The sequence below is a fragment of the Anarrhichthys ocellatus genome, unplaced genomic scaffold, assembly GCF_004355925.1.
Source record: "Anarrhichthys ocellatus isolate YVR2014 unplaced genomic scaffold, GSC_Weel_1.0 scaffold36, whole genome shotgun sequence".
NCBI lineage: Eukaryota > Metazoa > Chordata > Actinopteri > Perciformes > Anarhichadidae > Anarrhichthys > Anarrhichthys ocellatus.
The window spans coordinates 889,918-911,135 of NW_022280066.1; the positions used below are offsets into that span (position 1 = coordinate 889,918).

The 21,218-nt window shown below is 41.4% G+C and overlaps 1 protein-coding gene across 1 annotated transcript in view; it reads left to right on the forward strand.

The window, feature by feature from the left end:
- The window catches only part of alk (ALK receptor tyrosine kinase), a 383,896-nt gene that overhangs the window by 149,941 nt on the left and 212,737 nt on the right, over nt 1-21,218 (forward strand). The window contains exon 3 of the mRNA XM_031866715.1: nt 12,057-12,221. Coding sequence (XP_031722575.1) covers nt 12,057-12,221 — 165 coding nt within the window. The remainder of the gene's footprint in view (nt 1-12,056; nt 12,222-21,218) is intronic.

Genomic DNA, 21,218 nt, shown 5'->3' on the forward strand with positions numbered 1-21,218 from the left:
TATGTGTATATATATGTGTATATATGTATGTGTATATATATGTGTATATATGTATATATATATGTGTGTATATATGTATGTGTGTATATATATATGTGTGTATGTATGTATGTATGTATGTATGTATGTATGTATGTGTGTATGACAGCTTTAGAGGACGCTGAGATAAAAGCTTTGGTCTTGACAACATGGCACGGTGAACATTGCTTTAGGCTACGGTGATGGATCTCAGCTGTCCCTACAGCATCTGCTGTCCACTGGCATTTATTACCTCGCACAAAAGCCAACACAGACCGACTGGACACTCGCCACCTGCTGCCCCCATACCCTTCTGCCTCCCTGCTTCCATTTTCAGCCTTTAGCTGCAGGGGCTAGTGGGCCAGCCGACGTCCTTATTTGCATTGCTGGTAAGCGCACTTAAATTGCCACCGTGTGTCAGTAAAGTCAGAGCCCTCTGACTTCTACAGTGTATATCTCCTCTTGGGGAATGACAGCAGGGTAGCCTGTTGCAATATTATGCTGAGCAAAACCCTTCCGTACACCATCCTTCCCACTCCAGACCTGTTCTCATCGAGATGGATCGTCCCGGTTCAGCTGTGTCTGCCAGCTGTAACAGAGGCACTCCGATGGATGCTAGCCACTTGAGGAGGTGTCGTTCTCTACAATAGAACATCTGCCTCACTCAGCTGGTAGTGCTGTTCTTGTGTAATGAGACACAGCAGTGGAATAAAACCCATTTGCAAGGGTGGCAGGGGTATAAAAGATAGAGCGGTGGTGCAGGTGTTTAAATATGGCATCCCATAAGCAGCCCTCCCAACCCTCTCTCAGCCTCGTCCCACTCCCAGGGTGTCAAATAGCAACACGTAGGCAGAGGCCCCCGGATTCGTGATACCAAGTCACCCTTTGAGTCTGTATAGGATGCAGGCTTTCGGGTATCTTTAATGTAAACTCATTTGCACAATTATTAGATGCTCAGAGCAACTGATGTAGTATTAAGAAAGTCTGCTAAAGGCGAGAGGAAGGGTCAAACAAACTCGGAACTTTTACCCAGGGGACCGGCATTCGTCTCAACTACAATGCTGCCTTACGTGACACTGCGCCACTGAGTCACATCACAATATGTCTGTACCTTGCGTTACATTGTAAGGGTTACATATTTGAAGGCAAACCATGATGTTTTTTCTAACCCGAGGTAGTTTTGTTGCCTAAACCTCAAGTGTCAGGATCTCACACAACAGGCTGGGAAGTATGCCCAAGGAACAAAAATGAACTTGTAGGGATGAGATCACGTTTCCCTTCGAGTTAGCACATTGTTTCATTTGCACAGCTATTTCATGTTGTGGAGGATAGCAAAAAAATCGAGCTAATTTCTCAAGCATTGATGAAGCAGGAGCATTTGTTTGCAGGTGTGACATTATTCAAACACTGAGGTCTCATTAATATCGCAGCATCAGTCTCACACATTCCCCACTCAGGAGTGAACAGGCGATTGTGTCTGACAGCTACTTTTAAGTGCATCAGGAATGACATGATGGAAAGAAAACAAGATGATGAAATGATTTGAAACATCTGCTCAGTTTGGCTGGACTCTAAGATGCCCAGTTGTTAAAGTGAAGTTTGTCTCGGACTTTGGATGGAAATTCAGCGACCACATTAACAGAATTTGCTGACAAGAGTTTACTGCTGCTGCTTACGATGGCGCAGAGTTGCCGTTGCCTGGAACAACGGGAAACTATCAAACTATTCATTTGATTTGATACATGAGGCAAAAGGCTTATTTTATTGTTTTGGTGTTGTCAGTAGTTTCTTCAATATCTTCAAGGCCGTAGAGAGTCTGTAGTGAAGGATATCTCTTGACCTCCTGCCAGCGTGTGCCGCCTTTGTAGTTTTTGAAGAGTGGATGCTAAGGATAAGGTGAAGGGAGGGAGTTTACAGGGGATGGGAAAGCCTGACATTTGACTTTGATCCCCTTTGATCTAGAATCAGAAACCGTCGCGGGCAGTCGAGCATCACTCTATCTTAATACTGTACTTCCAGACATCTCGCTTCTTGGTGCTCGCTGTCAATAAACGCATTCAATTACAATCAAACCCATCTCTTATTTCAAAACCAGGGGAAATCGAGAACAAGTTCAATTTTTCTGCTAAAAGGGAAGGTCCAACTGATTAACATCAACTCATACTGGGTAAAGAAAAACAAGCCATGAAATAAGCATGTCCTTATTAATTTGTGCAACAGAATCAGGGTTCTCTGTGTTTAAGTGTTGTAGATCATTTCTTTGCCGCACCTGTCATACCCGCTGTTTGTACAAAATCACTTAAAAGCTACTCATCCATCTCTGTATGTCAAAGCTCCAGCTCCCTTGAGAGGAAATGAATTTGCCTAGAATACCTAAGCCATAAAAAGTCGAATGGATACATAAATAAACTCAGCCAGACACAATCTCATCCTAATCAGGAAATAAACATATTCATCATCTCAGTTAAGGGCTTCATGGGGAAATTTGTCAGTGCAGTTTTCATTAGCAATCCACAAAGGGGCATACATCGTTGGATGTAATTTACTTGATGTCAAAAGCACTCCTGTGCAAATTTAGCCTCTCATTTTTTTTAAAGCATGTAATCCCATAGTTGTGCATTCCTGGGAATTGACTATTATTTATGTACAAAATGTGAGATGGCATCTGTTGCATCTCAATAACCTTTTGTTTGCGTAATTCGACACATCACTCAATCTCCGCACTGTCTGATGAATGACGTCAGGGTCGTGTAGGTACGTAGCCTATAGACGCGATAGGCTCAATACCAACCACTTAAGATTGAGGGATTGCCTCCACACGGTTCTCAAAAAGGTGACTGTTGAAAAAAAACCTGTTGAAATACCACTCGTATTTTGTATATAAAAGGGGAACAACATTAGGGTGGAGTTCAAGTTATGCCTTCCAGCTGGTAAAATGTTGTCATCATCCAAGGGTTCAATTCATTTTGCAAATTAGTGTTGCTGATTTTAACTTGGAGCAGTACCCATATAAACTAAACTATGCCAATTTCTTGGGCTGTACACAAAGACATTATAAAAACTGTGAAAGGGTTAAATCTGTGCATGATTAAGACAAAAACATGGACAACTTCCAGACCTGACAAAGCCTTGATAAATGAACATCATGCTGTATTGAAGACTTGAATCGAGCAATTGAGACCATAAACTCATGTTCACAATGTTTACTGAACTAAAATCAAGTAAGAAGAGGGTCATTTTCTCATAGACTTATATAAAATCTGTCTTCTTTTTGCAACCACATGAGTCGCCCTCTGCTGGCCATTAGAAAGAATGCAAGTTCAAGGCACTTCCAGATTGGCTTCATGTTTCAGGTCACGGGGGTTGCCACTACAGTACATCTTCATTTTTTACATTCGAGTCTTCCATTGAGTATTTTCGAATGATGCTTCAAATTTCTTTTGGGGCTGTTAGATTGCTGCTAGCCTGCCTTGTTAAGCTACAGATGCTCGCCTCCCTTTCTGTTTTTGACTGTGATGAATATGTTCTTTTTGAAAGGCTATATGCCAACAATTATGGTTTAAAGTGGAATCCTTTGTGGAACAAAAACATGTGAATTTTGGAAATGATTACATCTATCTTTTTTCAATAAATGTTGACCTTTACACTGAGGACTCAGACAATTACACAGATGACTAAGCACCGTGTGTGTGTGTGTGTGTGTGTGTGTGTGTGTGTGTGTGTGTGTGTGAGAGAGAGAGAGTTGGTAGGCAAAGAGAAGTTGGTCTTGTACGCAGTGTCGCTGTAAATTGTTAATAATAATAACTTTAACGTCAATGTTTTGAATGAGTCTGCAAACTATTTGGTATAGTTCCAGGAATTTCAGTTTGCCCTGTTTTATGTTTCCTCGAGCAGAAATTTTAAATTGGTTCGCTGATTTCCTATTACCCATTTCATGCCAGGATGCCTTTCAGCAAAAAGAATCATCCCTTTAATTCCCTTTAAAGCACCTAAGCACATTCATTGTATGGGCAACACCTTTTACAGGCCATGTTTGCATGGATTTGTTTTGTTGGATAACCAATTTAAGTATAAAACCAGCACCATTCACAAAGGACAGGCTGCTTTGCTAATGACCTCAACTGCATTTGCAAGTGAAGCTAACAAAATTACAAGCACATGTGAATAATCTATCAAAGTATACATGGCATTGGTCACAGCCCTTACAAAGAATATATAAATATTGAGCTTGATCTCTCATGTAGGCGGCTGTAGAGAAATGAGTTACAAGCCTTTATTATCATCAGTCTCTTTGTTTGTTGGCCATGCAGTTCCCATTACGTCGGTTCCGGCTTTAAATTAACTTCATCATCCTCTCTCTTAGTAAGAAACGACATGCAGGAAGCAATAATTGAGCTTCACACATTTGAAGTCTTTAAACGTCCTTTGTAGATTTGCATCTGCAAACCCCCATGAGGCTTTACGGCCTCAAGCTAGGATCAAGATAGGATCTTGAGCATCACTGCAACCAATGACAGACATCTCTCGGGGATTAGAATTCATAGATTGTCTTTAATTATCATCAACGCCTAGTGTGCTGAGGGCCCATAGACCTGGCCTGCAGAAAGAAAGAAAAAAACAGGGTTTGAGTAACAAGGATAATGTGATCATTATCAATAATGTGCTCTGGAAGCATGAATGATGTATTGGGATACGGGACTGATGGAATTGCATACAGATGAAATTACATAAAATGAACGGTGTGTGGATTGGCAAAATTCGAAGTCAACCTTTTTAAATCATACAGTATCTGTGTGTGACTGCACATGGCCCAAATATTAGATGACATAATGTTGAGTTAAAACAGCCAGTTATTTTCTGTAATGACATCTTGAAATAATCAAATCAATTCATAAAGTCATTATTATGGCTTTTCTGAAAATAATTATTGTGTAACAAATACCTGTATATGAACTCTTCAGCCTGTCTTATCTATAGTCACTGACCTGTGGGGGGGGGGGGGGGGATGGCACATTATTAAATGGAGGGGTCCATATCTATATGGGATGGGAAAATGCCAACAACAAAAAAAACTATGATATGATCATTTCAGCATTTTTCGAAAGCAAAGTACTTAATGCTCAGACATGAGTTGGGATCAGTCTTTTCATCTTGCTCTCAGAACAACAGCAAACAGGCGTATCTCCCAATATGTTGAACTACTATTTTGATGTTTTGTATGCTAATTTGAAATGCTGCATTCACTCGGAATTAGAATCAAAAGCAGAATGGTAAAATTAGTTGCGGTGCATCAGAGATTACGTGCAACAGTAATGGTTAGACCGCATCATGATCCGTGTTGAAAAATGATCCTAGGGAAGAGGGACGTCTGGAGAGCCCTGCTGAGCCTGCTGCCCCAGTGACCCGGCCTCAGGAAAGAGGAGGAGACAATTGTTGGATTGGATCGGATGTTACGTAGCTCATTCACACAAGAAAAGACTTTAAGTTTGTAAAAGGAACTTCACTAACAAGGACCATGCCAATATCAGTATGAGTTTCGAGAGGTTTATTGCATAATGGAATGATTGTTAGATTTAGGAAGCGGAAGGGGTCGAGGGATAAAGGGATGTAGGGTAGGGGTAGAGAGATGAAGGGATGTAGGGTAGGGGTAGAGAGATGAAGGGATGTAGGGTAGAGGTAGAGGGATGAAGGGATGTAGGGCAGGGGTAGAGAGATGAAGGGTAGGGATGGAGGTAGAGGGATGAAGGGTATGGGTAGAGGTAGAGGGATGTAGGGTAGGGATAGGGGTAGAGGGATGAAGGGATGTAGGCTAGAGGGATGAAGGGATGGAGGTAGAGGGATGAAGGGTATGGGTAGAGATAGAGGGATGTAGGGTAGGGGTAGAGGTAGAAGGATATAGGGTAGGGATGAAGAAATCAAGGGGTGTAAGGAAAAAGAAACGAGGAGGGTTTGTAGAAAGGAGGTTAGGCGATCGATTGGGGAACCGTTGATGTCCGGCGGCTGGCGGGAACGGGGGGAATGGAGACTGTAGGGTGGGGGCCGTCTCTCCGGAAGCTCTGGTGGTGCAGAGTCTCCTGTTGTTCCTGTAATCCTGCAAGAGAGAGAGAGAGAGAGAGAGAGAGAAAATAGAAAGACAAAAACGGGGTTGGGGGGAGGGATGTGAAAACGGAGTCAAAGAGGAAGTGAACGGGTTCGTTGTGCTTAAATACTCTGTGCAGAGGAAATGAGCTGTGTTCTGGCGTGGCCCTGTTCCTGAACTAAGTTTATAAAACTACATATAAAGAGAAAGTTGCATTTTATATCTACATGCATTACCCAAATAATTAAGACACTTAATAATTGTATTCAGTATATATTTTATTCCATCGCCATATCTTCATGCATGTTTCGTTTTGCCGTCATGCCATTCCGTCAGTTTTTTGTGCCGTCCAGATCCGCGTGAATGCAGCAAATTGTGCTACATTTGTCTTTTGGAATGTGTAAATGGACCTTTACAGCCATTTATATAACCAGTACAAACATTACATTATACTTTTGACTGACGTTAAATCTCCTAAAATATACAGATGGATGATTAAAAATCTTAATATCCTCATTTCGAACATTAAAAAAGAGTTTGAAATAAAGTAAATTGAATTCAAATAGGCTATCAGGGCTTTGGAATCATTTGGACATTGTTCTTCAAATTATTCAAAAAGTTAAAATGCAGAACAGGTAATTCATTTACTTTTACCCAAATATACAACATGTCATATTACAGCCCTATTATACATACAACAGCTAAAGTACATCAACATTTAATAAAAGTTTCTTAATGCCGCAGGTAGGTTTTTCTAAAACAGGCACACATAAATTCTTCTCTCTGATATATTACACTTTCACATTGAACACCTGGTTCTATTTCAAACAGCAATTACTGTGTGCTTGAGGACAAATCAAATATTAAAACAAACTTTCGGACAGTGAGAGAATGTTTGTCAGGACTCGCTCCTAATTAACTCGAACCGTCTGTGGGAAATTTATATATTTTTTTCTTTTTAAGGTAAGCCTACAGCCATTCCTCTTTAGTAGCTCCTCGATTTGCTTTGATTAAAACATGCAATGATGTAATCAAAAGGTAAAGGAACCCATGCTCAGTGAGGATATGATTACATATTCAGAGGGCAGCATGGTTTTGAAAGAAATCAAAGACGAGATTGTGAACGAATGGGTAATAAAAACAGTCTCCGTGCCTGGTCATTTAGCAAGTCATCAGTTCTTAGTCAGTTTGCACATGCATAACGTGGGCGAAACTAGATGACAGGCCCAGATCTTGCTTTGCCGCAGTTGAATCATATCTCTCATCACCATTTGGCAGCAAACAGAAGAGCTTTCTTCGTCGGTGTGCCAAGTGCGATTCTGCATGCGTGAATTTTGGCATGATATCCGTGGGTGGATAAATGTGAAGAGACAGCTCTGAAACTTATGTCCATGTTAGTCTCCGTGAGTGTGGCAAGGATGCAAATGTGTGTATGTAACCAGTTTATGTAAATATTCTATTCTTGTTCCAGATTACGAAACAGCAAGACAAGACAACCATTATTGAAAGCCTCTATGATCCATATGTTTGAATATCAGAAGTTAAGGCCATTTCACCTCGTGATTAATACGTGGCATGAAAATGGCGAAATACTTGCTTGCGCTCTCAACAGGTGACGTAGTATAAAATGCTAGATATCTCTTAAGGTGGGCGGATGGAGAGCTGGATGGGTCTTACAGTCCTGGCCGGCCGGTTGTATTGACCAAGAGCAGCATCTGTCAGTCTGTCCTCAGGTATATTGTTGTATAGCCTGAGCTACTGTAAGCTATAGTGTCTGGTTTCCTTTTAGCAAAAATGATCGGAGTAAATTTGAGTTCTCTTCTTGTAAACGGTTATGCAGTGTATATGTCTAGGGCTTTTATTGTCAAGGTGAGGACAGAAGGAGTGGATCTGCTCCGCATTGCCTTTGCCAGGCTTAAAAGGATCAATACAATTTGCATTCTTGGTTGGGACTGCAGAGCCTCAGTGTAGATTTTGAATTTGTCCGTTCCCCTCAATGTGATTGGTTGATTATTCCTGGTGCGAAAGTTGAGAAAAATTCTTGTTCCGAGAACAAAAGTATAGCTAATAAAAACGTATATATTGACATGTGATTTAATTGCACGGATAACCCCCCCTCCCACACACACACACACACCTCCCCCCTTATGTACTGTTCAGAGCAACTTTCAAGCCTTTGCTCAGGTTCTAATGAACACACTGCATTATTCCACCCATGCTACACAGACATTTATTGAAGTGAAGGAAATGAGCTTTCACCGCAACCTTGAACCTCTCAATTTCTCCACATCTCATCAGCCCTTTAGGTCCCCGGTGGCAATGAGCTGCAGGAATCAATGTTTTTTGCCAAATGACAAGTTTTAGGCATGGAAACCATTACCCTTACTGGCACTAAGTGGCTGGGAACGACTGCCACAATGATTCCTCTGAAGGCAGCTGCCTCCTCAAGTGGACAGCCATGTAATTTAAAGAGAAGCATTACGCAACCCTGATGCCACCTCATTATGTAAAGCTCCTTTTTTTTAAGGATCCGGTCCTACGTCTCAATTCACTGATAACTTGTCCAAACTGTGTTCAAAGTCTCATAGTATATGTTAAGTACTGTAGATGATAATGTTTAAGGAGATTAGGGAGACCTCTGTTAATGGTGAGGGCTATTTGATCGTGCTAATGGGATGTTGAAAATGCTGTATAGTGGAATAGAATATTGGACAGAAACTTGACTTTTTCCGCAAAGTACTACATGTGTATGTAGTGAATTAGCAATATAAAAATCATGCAGAAATTAAGTTAAACTACAAGTTCAGCACCACACTATACACCCCACAGACAGATGTATGTATGACTTACGAGCCCGGCAGACAGTATAGGACCATATAACCTTTTGTGTGCATTTGCTGGTGAAAGATTTGTTACAGAATAGGACATTATTGACTTGAGTTTCTGTAAAGGTCGCTTTCTGGTAGAGATATAGTTTCATGCCATTGGCAGTTTGTTGTTTTTTTCCCTACTAGCCAGTGAAGTTACAGCCAAAGCTTCCATACCATGATTTGAAGTTCGAAGGCACATCACATCAAAATATCAAACTTGGTTCATAATGCTGCGCAGAACTAAACAAAGAATTGTTGGATACTGCCCCTTTGCTGCATCTCTCTCTCTCTCTCTCTCTCTCTCTCTCTCTCTCTCTCTCTCTCTCCCTCCCTCCCCCTTTTCTTATCTATATTTGGCTGTAATATAATAAAAGCAAAAAGACATATTTTCTGCAGACCTGTACAGAAATGACAAGCACTATTGTAACACTAGTTTATTAATGTATGCTTAAACTCAAACATGGGTTGAACCGCAGAAGCCCTCTGTGACACTGGTACATCTTCTCTGTGGTCTATTGGAAAGTCTTTTATCTGAAGAACAGCCGCACTGTTAACACCCAGATAGATAAGGCTTTACAGTAAGAAGTGTGGTGTCAGGGTTATACAGGGCTGCACACATTTCTTCGAACGAAACTTATTACAAACCGATGGAAGTGAGTGCTCTTACTCTAAAATCAATACGGGAAATTGATTCTGATTTCTTGGAGACAGGCACAAGCAAACACTGAGAAAGTAGGTTTTCCCAGTTGTGCATGGACAGAATTGCTCATTTTATTCTTATTTTATACATTTTCTAAACCAGTACAAGTACATCTCTGATTTCTTTCAGTGATTCAAATAGGTCTGCTGGTCTTATTGTCGGCTGGTGGAGTGAACAAAAGTTGGGAATATCGTGTCTGGTTATCCGATTACGGTTCCAACATAACAAAATAAAAACTGCAGACTTTGGTTGTTCGGGCAAAAAACCATGTATATGTACTGTATCTTTAACCTAGAACAGTGGGTAGAAGTAGCCATCAGGAACCTGGTGGGGTGCAGGCAGTATTCAGCCTGGTCTCTAAAAAAATGACATTGCCATGCAACAAAGCAACACACTTAAATACGTACGTACCTTAAGTTACGTAACAAACCTAACGAGTAGTTTTGTTTCAATTCACATCGTGCACCATGTGTTTAAAACTGGGAGAAAATACATTTCCCTCTAAACATAATTGAGAATGCGGTTTAGTTGTTTGGGAAACTAATATTTTGGAGACAGGGTTGCTGAATTACACTGTTTCTTTGGGGGGTGAGAAGGTACTCTACGCGCATACATGAAAAATATACCATGATTTCATACTGGGAATGTTTACCCTGGAACAACAAAAAAAAGCTAAGTATTTCCTGTTACCATTTTCTTTTTCACCCCCCTCCATACACGATGAAAATACACAGTGGAAACCTAAAAATGCAAAAAAAACTGTGGCACTAAAATTAAAAGTATTTTTGAGCTCCCCCTATAAATATCTCCAATGAGGCTTTCATGGAGAGCTCCCCGTAGCGCCCCAGAGCTAGAATATACTTCCATAGAACCACATTCTTTTATTTGGAGCAGAATCTATACTTTTTCCACGGTAATCAAAACTCTTTGGCTTCTGCTGTTATTTATTATGTTTACATGTATCCTATGCTGCCACATCAAGCATCCTCAACCATACTGCCATGTCGAATTGGTATTACGTCTATACTATGTTAAATATGTGGTAAGTTAACGCAGCTCTACAAAACCCGAGAAATTAAAAAAACGGTGTGTGTGTGGGGGGGGTTCACATATTTTCTTTTATGAGCTGTAACATGATTAGTCGTAGTGAAGCTGCTGTGCGAAACGATGCATTCGTCTCACTGTCACCTTTCTGGTGCACAGATTTGCTGAATTAAACCACACTTTGCATTGACATGCGAAAAATACATTGTGCAAAAAAAACGATATTTTAATTGGTGTGAGCTTTTCACTAAATATCGGCCTAATGCAGCATAGCATTATCACACAAACATGTTTGTATGTTCACAGCTTTAATGTGATCTTTGTTGATATATTAGTCACAGTACACGTGTAATCAAGTCCTCCACCCTGTTTGAAGCCCAGCCCGTATAGGGCCACTTCATTGGAGAAAAGCAAAATAGTGGTAGATCACGCGACACTCTAGTCCCTCTCCTCCAGAGCCTATAGCACAAGAAGTCATTTGACCAAGCCCCATCAAACAGCGATTTACCGAGCCACAGGGACGAGTCTACGTGAGGGCCGTCCACGGAGAGAGAGAGGATTTGTGGGAGGAAAGCTGACCCTTAATTTTCTCCCTGGACACATTTTTTAGGGAGGGTATTAGCGCGGTAATAAAATACCTTAACTTCTACCACAGCCAGCCCAAGTTTTGACAGCAGCAATATTTAAATACCCACCACCACCATTAAAGTCGTTACTGTTGTGCCTCGTGTGCTGGCACAAAGGGGATGTTGTGCAACCAAAAGGACGAGGCCATTAAATCTGAAAATAAAAAAACTGTCCAACTGACAGGGTTCTTCCTCCCTGAGCCCGTTATTACTTCTTCCTTCTGATCTTTTTAAAGTTTTCGTCAAATCGTGGAACGAAGCGGAATATTTAGAAGATTCTGCAACAGTTTGAAAAGCCTGTTTCGACTGTAGTTAAAGAAGCAAGGGCCTCGTTTGTTGAAGCTGCGGATTTTCAATCAAAGACCAATCCTGCTGCGGCAACGTTTTGTTTATTCAACTGAACACCTCTTCCCCCCCCCCCCCCCGGGCTGTTTATGTATTTTTGAAATGCTTGTGCTGCATTTCATATTTCCATTCATCTTTGCCTGCTATTATTGAAGCGCTTGCTGCTGCCATCAGTTTTGTTTTTTTTCACAATGAGTTTGTGATTAATGAGATTTTACAAGGTGGGCTTCAAGATTCACTTTTGGACATTGAAAACGTGTCTTTTTGCTGATACTTTTATACATTTATTTTCCTTTTTTTTTTAACTATTGCTGAAGACTTGAATCGTTTCATTTCAGGCATCTCCATATGTAAATGCCTCTTGTTTCTTCCAGATCACCGATGCCCTGGCAGTAGCAGAACATGTGACCAGCACCTGGAGGGTATCCCAGAGTTCACATGGAGCATAGTGGCTGCCGGGGACCTGCGGGAGGAAAGGAACGAGAAAAGCCAGAAGAAGGCAGGAAGCCCCCAGGGGTGGGAGGAAGGTAAGAACGAAGGTATCACGCTCCCCCCGTTGCAGGGGAATTTTATTTTTCAACAAACTTTCTCAATCTTCTCATACTTTCTTATTCATTTCTTAGTCACGTTAAACTTGGTAAAGAACGCATCGTCTGTTACTTTCTGGGCAACCTTTTTTTCATGTCAATGTCACTGTTTTCTCGTAGCAAGCTTTTTTGTCTCTGTTGCATTATGGGTTACTACTTTGGCAACTCTAACCCAACTTCCAATTTTAAAATGCAAAATTCAAGTGTGACTCATACATTCCCCACAACCTACTCCCTACACATACTTTGTCGCTCTTCATAGTCTTGTGACTTCTCTCAAAAAGCCCTTCCGCTATCTAACTATTGCTAAATTAAGTAGCATATTAAACTTGGCCTGGTGTAAATAGCCGAATAGGTATTCGGCTATTTACAACTTTTAACTTTTCCTAAAGTTTTCTCAGGCAAAAGGCTGAATATAGTTTACTGAGCCAGTAGTCTGAGACATCTTGTAGGGCCCTGCCTTCGAATCTTCCATATGCCCCTGCATCCTTCATTTTCATACCTTGGAAGATGAGAAAACCGTGTCTGTCGTCTTATCTCCTGAGGTGATGGTGAAATGGAGGGAGACAGAGGGGTCTATTTATTTCCTTAAATGTTTTTTTCCCCTATCATGAGCCACAAGTCTGAGACCAGATGGGTGGAGTGCTTGAGGAAATTGGAAAAAAGTGAAATATACTGTATTGACTGGTAAGAGAAGGGAGCTGCTGTGAATATAGTGGAGAAATGATTGACGTCTGTCCTGTCCTTTAACTTATAAATGAGGGCAGGGTATGTGTGTATGCATATGTGTGTTGGTTCATATATCACAGGCTCCCTTGATTTCTCTAAGTCATTATGATCAATTAAGAAATATGACTTTGTTTTCCACCTATGTCACATAGCTTGGTAGCATCTTACATTGGTAATAACATAATAAAATGGGTATTTGTTTGATAATAAAGAAATAATTCATAATTAATTAATGCCATGTAATTACCAGAGTAATAACCAGGTTATATCTTGAGCAGGATGGCCATCGCTCCACCCGCCTTAATCTTTGCCAAGGTGCTGGAAGTATAAAAAAAGTCCAAACTAATAAGAAACACTAAGATCTATGCCGTGTTACACTTTAGCATTTTGCAGCCATGATTCACGGTTATTACACAGACACTACCACAAATATCTCGACACAAGCATGTTGGAGAACTGCAATGACCTCCAGGTAAGCTCTCTAGAGCCAGTGTTTAGTTTGACCTTCCTGGGCTACTGTAGAAACATGGCGGTGCAACATGGTGGACTTCGTGAGACGGACCTGTTTTAGATATGAAGGGGCTCATTTTAAACTCACAAAACACGATTCTTAATTTCAGGTGATTATACACGACTGAAAACATATTTATGAATATTGTACTCCATTTCAGCCAATAAATCCCACTAAATCTTACACACTGGCCCCTAAAATATGTTTTTGGCACCTTATTACTTAACGTAAATTTCAGTCCAATATTACACAGATTTACCCATTGTTAATACCAAGCTACCACCTGGTTATTACTTTGATAATTACATCGGATTACTTAGTTACTGTTGGGGCTAGATATTTTCAGGGGAGACCCAGACCGCTGGACTTTCGCTGCTGCAAACCTTCGGCAGCGAAGTCGCACCAAAAATTAACTGGATCCGGTTTACAATCAAAAAGTATTTAATAAACAAGAGAAGCTAGAACAGTTGTAAACTGAATTACTCTATCGATATCAATATTTCCCCAGGGCAGAGTTCTCACAAGGCCCACCTAATAGGCCAGCCCAGCTGGTCAACTACACAGAGTGGTAACGGCGCGAACTCTAGCCCAAACCCTCTGGCACTAGCCTATATTTAAAAGTCTCGGTCCGAAAGTTTAAATGTCCAGTATCAGCCTCTGTGATTGGCCGAAATTCAATAGCCCCTCCTGGCTTCGCGCAATTATCATCTCAGTGTTTGGTTGAAGTCGTCCGGACTCCTCCTCTGGTCCTGGTGGTCTCTGCAATGCCTGTCTCGAAATCCCTGTCTGTCCCTTGGCTATTCTTCACAGTTTAATACATTCAATGATTGTCTTTTATGGCTTAACACTTCCATGATAAACATACTGTAACATATTATACACTCCATAAGTAAATATATTGTGACTTAACATATTTTGACATTCTTATTATTGTGACACTTCTACTCACCACTTGGGGTGTTATTAATCATACTAATAATGTTTTTAATACTGAAATCCTCCACATTACTAACTCTTTCTTTTCAAACTATTCCCCCACTATTCCCATGCCATTAATGAACTTTAAAATAAAGTGCTACTGAAGTGAAATTTTGACTCGGAGAGGGAAGACAGTTTTCAGTATGAAATGTCTTCATCCGTGCCAGGTTTCTTTGGTTGTGTTCTCACATCACCTTTGTAGTCCTGTCTTCAAACATAATCTTTACTATCAAGCTAGATTTCCATACTTGCTTTAAATATGGCTCTATTGACTCTTGAATGTAATGAGGGCATATACAACATACCCGGATTACTACTTAGTTAAAAGACCATGACTATACAAAATTAACAAAATTGGTTTCTCTGCCCACCTAAAATGATTATTATTGAGTAAATCTAATGGATGCTAAATCCCCAAGACCAGAGCGATTTATTCAGAAATGTATATGATATGCACACATTGAAGCGATTATCTGTAAAGCAATGTAATCAAAGGGGACATCAGGCCTTTGCAGCCTTCTCCCTGACCCCGTAACAGCCATAGTTAAAGTCACGCATGTATATGTGCAAAAGACAAAAAAGAAAAGACAATTATGCTGATCGTGATTGAAGGTTGGCAACGCGGAGTACAAAGGAAATATATGTGCATAATCATGTTTGAGCCCTCAGTTAGCCACAATACAGTTGGCGTGTTTTGAATAATTGAGCTGGGCGAGCTGCTGTCTCCACACATTTCACCGGCGCTTGTGATTTAAAAGGGATGGAAATAAGAGATGAATACTTAATGGCTGTGATGAGTGAAATCGCTTGAGCTGTTTTCTACCGTATCCAACTCTTCCGCTGTTCAACTTTGAAGCTCATGCCGTTAGGACAGTGTTGCTTTTATCCGGAGATGCTGGTAGTTACCGTGAAAGTTGTGCAGACCCGAGCTGACTAATCGCAGATGGTAACAAGTCCTGCTACCGTCATCAGTGCTTTCTATTGATGCCTCTGTGCTGTATATAGCAGTAGCAAATGTACTCACGTACTATACTTAAGTGCCATTTTGCATTGGAGACGGTGTCCCGTTAATTCATATGAAAGTTGCTCAGTGGCGAAAAAAGTTTGAATTGCACACCTTTTTCCCAATGTAATTCTTTTCATGGGCCCAATGGCATCGTGTGATGGACTCAGAAGTTGTTACTCCACCATTTGGCGGTGATGTAAAATTTGCCTCAAAGCCTGGCGCTCCTCCTGGGGGGCTTGATTCAGACTGCCGAGCCTCCGTGTTATCATTTCACCACCTTCATAAAGTGAAGGCACAACTCAAACGTCTTCTTCATTTGTGCTGTAAATGGAACCTTCATTTACCGCTGAGATCCCGACCCGGTGGAAGACAGAACCAATCTAAACGGCAATGGTGTCATAATGCTACAGCCAGTACATTGTGAAATATGGAACATTTACTTCATAATGATAAATCAACGTAAAGAAAAATGTACCACTTTAATACAAAATATAAAGCAACTAATAAATGATGTATTATTATAGGTTAAGCAGTATATAAAGTAATTGAAACTATCCTGTACTTTTGTAATTTTGGCTGCAAGATTTTTATTTCTAACAGAGTATTTTTGTTACTTTTATCTGAGTAAAAGGTCTGAATACTACTGGTATGTAGTGATGCCCACTAGAGGATACGTAAAGGCCATTTATAGTATAAAGAATAACATGAGGCTATATACCACTGCTTGAACTTCCATTCACACTGTGACAGTTTGCAACATGTATGGTACCGAAGATCCCATTACACTTTGGCGGAGATGACAAATTGATGCAATTGTTGCCGGTCATTATCATGATTTGCCTGGCCATCACTAGACATGTGACAGCAGCACACGGTGCACCCTACTCCTCCACTCAGGCTGATATGCGTGGGAGGTTAGCCACATTGCCGCTGCGGGTAAAGCAAGTATTAAGAACAGCATGAGGCAACGGTTGCCCTCAGCAAGGCAACTGACGTAAAAAGAGGACGCTTAACATTCAGATCAACAAAATCATGGCGGTAATTGTGGAACGGGTTCGACGCATTAGCTCTGTCTGTCGTGAAGGGTTTTTTTCTGTAGTGGCTGGCTAACAGGTGGTGACACACAGCAGCAAGTTGGAGGTAGAGCTCAAGGAATACACGTCCACTCAATCAAACCCTTACTTTAAACACTAATCGAGCTGATCGAAAACGAGAGCACAGTCTAGAGAGGTTTTGAACAGAGATGCGGTGGGAGAGAAGAAACAAGGCCAGAAAACGATGTAAATGTGTTGAGCTTCTCCTGTGTCCTCTCTGCATGGAGCGGGTCATCTCCATTCCACGTCTGCCCCCCCCCAGACGGTGATTACTCATTCACGTCGCTCTCACACGGAACGGAGAGGCGTGAGTTTGGAGCGTGGAGCTGGCTGGCACGGAGGAGATCTCTAGTAGAACGCTGTTTTGCTGGAGCCATTGATTTGTTTGTTTTGTAACGGGGTGGCCCCGGGGCTGTCTGTCATCTGCCAACTTACGGAGTCATTTGTGGTTTACTTAGCCGGGCTGAGCATTATAGGATGGAAAAAAAGGCAAAATATAGGGGGAGCTTAAGCTTATGGAAGCTAATTAGGGACGGGAGGAACCAGACTTTTTCAATTTGATACAATACATGTTATTTGTGTTACAATTTGAACAATAACGATAGTCATTTCTTAAATGGGTGTGGGATTGTTCAAAATAATGGTAATTTCTTTAAGAAAAACACTCAAAGGAAAATCACATAACGGCCATTCATAACAAATTAATTACAAAATCAAATGCAGTACAATTCAATATGTTTATGTAAAGTCAAATATATATATAGTTTGATCAAATAATAAGGCTCCTTATAACTTTTATGGTGGTGTTTTAAATGTTGCTGCTGTGTTGCATTTCATCGCCACAAATGGTGCATCTTGCTGTATTTTTATATGTATTATGTATAAAATGCATTATGTATGGCATACTAAAGTTGGTGAAGCTAGATAGATCTTTCACTGGTTTACCAGAACTCTACACAATAGCATACAAAAAAACACCCACACAGAGCAAAGGGGTGTGTGCAGCCGGCTACATTCGGATTTGGTTTTTGGCGAACTTGAACTTGGCCGGCACAACGACCTGCAGATCGTTCTCCACCAGTTACTTTTTCGCTGACCGTGAAGTGGCACCGCTGCTTTGGCTCAGTCACTACATGCTCTGCCCTTTGGGAGGACAGAGCAAACGGCAACATGGAGTCAAGCGAAGGCTGCAGCTGGTGGGCACTTGAGCATAGCTGCCCACAAGCTTTTAAAGTGCCTTTTGCAGAGCGTCAGTGGGGCCCTATGGGAATGCCTTCCTGAGCCCTATCATAAAGGCCCGGGTTAATAGTCCAGACAATATACATTGGTAAAGAACACTGCAGGTGATCCTTATTATTGGGAGCGCCACACAAAGTTTCTCAAAGTTTGATCTTAAAATGAGCCAGAAGAAAACTTATGACTACGTAGTTGCTTTCACCTCTACCCGGTGAGATTACATCTGGACAGATCAATGGTCCAATTGCCAAGCAGGCAGGAGAGCCACCCAATGCCTGCACCCAGAACACTTCTTATCTGAGCAAATAATTATGAACCATTACCTTGGATGAGAGGCAATTTGTTCTACTTATCTGTTTTGGACCTGGAACATAATAGCCCTGGCATTTGAAGCAACACTGTGCTCTGGGATCTGCAAACCCGGACTGTTAAGCATGGCAAAAAAAAAAGACAGGATAGAATGGCTACCGTCATGGCAACACACTTGGCCTGTCAGACCTGTGTTTGTCTGGAAATAAAAAAAGAACAGCAAGGCATTAGCAACTGCACAGTTGTCTTGCAAGTAAAAAACAAGAGTTGGCTCACCCAGGCGACCTGGCCAGACCTCTGACTGACCCAATGTAGGGAACTTTCGATTGTTATTCAGAACTTAGTTAGTGAAACTTTTGACCCACGACCTTTCGTCCATAACATGCCCCCTTCTAATGTACGTTTCAGAAGACTCATGCAGGGCAAGTTTTTCAGTGTTTTTGTGCAATGCTCTATACAATGAAACACGCTTGAAATGCGCCCCGACTCCTAACGCGAAGTCTTGGCAATCTGGTCCATATGGAGATGCAAGATCTGCTGAAGCACTTGTAAACGAAAGCGGTGAAACTACATATACACACTCTGCTTGAGATTTAATGGGGACTTAAATGAGCAATTCAAGCTCCAACTCCTTTTTAAACACAACTTTGTAGGCTTCCAGAGGCAGCGTAGGTCCTCAAGAATAATTGTATGATCAGAAAAAAAGCCTAGCTGTTTGTTAGAATACAGAACAAATGTATACATGGATTGTGATCCTACCAGACGAGCCGCAGTGCGTTTCAGAAGCTTCCCAGAAAGCAGCTGAACAATGAACACGTGTAGTTGTTGATAGTGATTTTTGATGTATTATACTGCAATGGACTGGGGTAACATGTTAGTGTTAAACTGTGGAAATAATGAGCTAATGTTAAAAAGTAATTTGCAGTTAGTGGAATTTACAGGATGTCAGTGAACATGTTTTATACTTAGAGCCCATAAAGCCCACAGTCAGTTGTCAAATACCTATAACAGGGATTTGTGAGAGATAGCTAGCTTCGGATTGGACAGTGCGAGAGGACATCTTGTGGTCGTTCTCGTGGCTGTTGCAAGAGATCATGCAGTTAAGTAATGCGGGAGAAAATATGTTTCTCTAGAAAACACGAAGTGCAGTTTAGTTTTATGGGAACGTAATTTCGTAGGAGAAAGGGGTTAAACGTCGGTGAGGGCTTTGGCTTGGCTCGTCTCCGAGACATAACTTGAGAGGAATCAGCCAGACATGTTCCAAACCAGCGATCGGCAACACTGGAGACACGTTAAGGTGTAAATGTAATGAGGACAAATCATTATGAGATACAATCTGAGCATTTCAACGCTAGGTGTAAAGGGGGTCTGAATGTTTGTGGCTGTTTGTCACCTGGCCTCTTTATCTCTTTCTTTTTGGTGTGATCGCCTCTGACTCAACAGTTCCAAATCGTCTACTCTTGAAACCAGGATGTGCTATTAAAAGTGCCGCTTACACACGGGGACGCAACTTTGCTTTGAATAATGTCACCGAAGTATGTACCTACAGATGTAAAACGGTTTAAGATAAACGTGTAATGAGCCCACTTACTCATTTCCCGTGGGCATGCGTCTGTTAGTCATTATAAGGATATGAGGAGGAACTATTGGACTCCAACGTACAGCCCACTGGAGCAGTTTGATGTCAGGAAAGGGAAAAAGCGCATTTTTTGCAGGTTAAGGATTAATAAGAGGCACGCACTATACACTGAACCGCCTCTTCTTAGGAGTGTACCTCAGGGAAAATGCGGTTTCCGCAGTGGAAGCTACACGCCGAGAGAGGTGATGCTCTGATTAGCATGGTAACAAAAGAACGTCTCCGAGGGTGTCGAAGGTTCAGGGCCAGGTAAACCAGACGCTTTACTGACCTCATGGGGAGGGGGGGGGGAGGGTTAAAATGTTGATGTCTGCACGCAACATTCGCTCATTAAAAAACACTGCAGCTTCGTATCATTGGAGGTTTGACCTTTTTGCTGGATTCATACTCTCCTCCTACTTCAGGTCACCATAATCAATCAGCAGTATAGACCGGTCAGGACGGGACACACAACGCACCTGGATCAGCCGGACTGAGAGGAACGACAAGTTCTCTGTCTGAAGTTGGACCCCAGGGCTCCAAGCAGTCCTCTTTCCTTTCAACCTGCCTTACTCAGAAACACCACTTGATAAGTCACTGCTAATGAGGTGGTATGGATTAGCCATGGCTTCGTTCTTTTTTTTTCTCTCTCTCTGTTTTCATCAATGATCAAACCTTGAAGGTTTTTTTTCCTGAGCCTAGAGGTGATCGCATCACGGAGACCCCCAGGCATTCAGGGAGCAGTTCTTAATGCACCCGGCCACCTGCATCCCCTCAGTGTCTAACGACACACAGAGGACCTGACCATTGTCAATAATCCAGCAAGCGGCCCGCGGTAGAGCCTGCTTCTTTAATGAACTGCCCTGCACTATGAAAGCCAGGTCAGTGGAGCTCAGTGGAGCTCAGCGCTACATACATGCTGTGTTATTTCAATAATGTATCACTACTCTGATTGACGTTGGAACTTAATTACCCTGTTCTCAATAACGTAACAATCACCTCTTCACATCTTTGGGGGTTCAAAAATGACAGAAAGAAATGTGAAATGTGTGTCTGCTGGTGGCGGGTATTTCTTTAGTGCCCGACACGTTGCTTACCTTTAGATCTGTAAAGCCCATGCCCACAGACGCGCATACTGTCCTGCATGTGCGAATTAGAGTTCATTGATAAATGTTCCTCAGTTTTTCAATTTGCATTTGTTATGTTATTCTATTCTTATGTATTCTTATGAACTCCTCAGTAAGAAAAAAACAATAAATATGTTGGGACCATGTGCTTGGCTTCGCCATGTGCTCTTGGGACAAAGAGATATATATATAATAATAATCGTTAATAATTTTACTCACATTAATATTTCTATTGATCAATAATTTAGTTTTTATATATGCTGATAACTCAAACAAGCTCCTTTTCGTTCCCAACAAATACATATACGTGTGTGTGTGTGTGTGTGTGTGTGTGTGTGTATGTA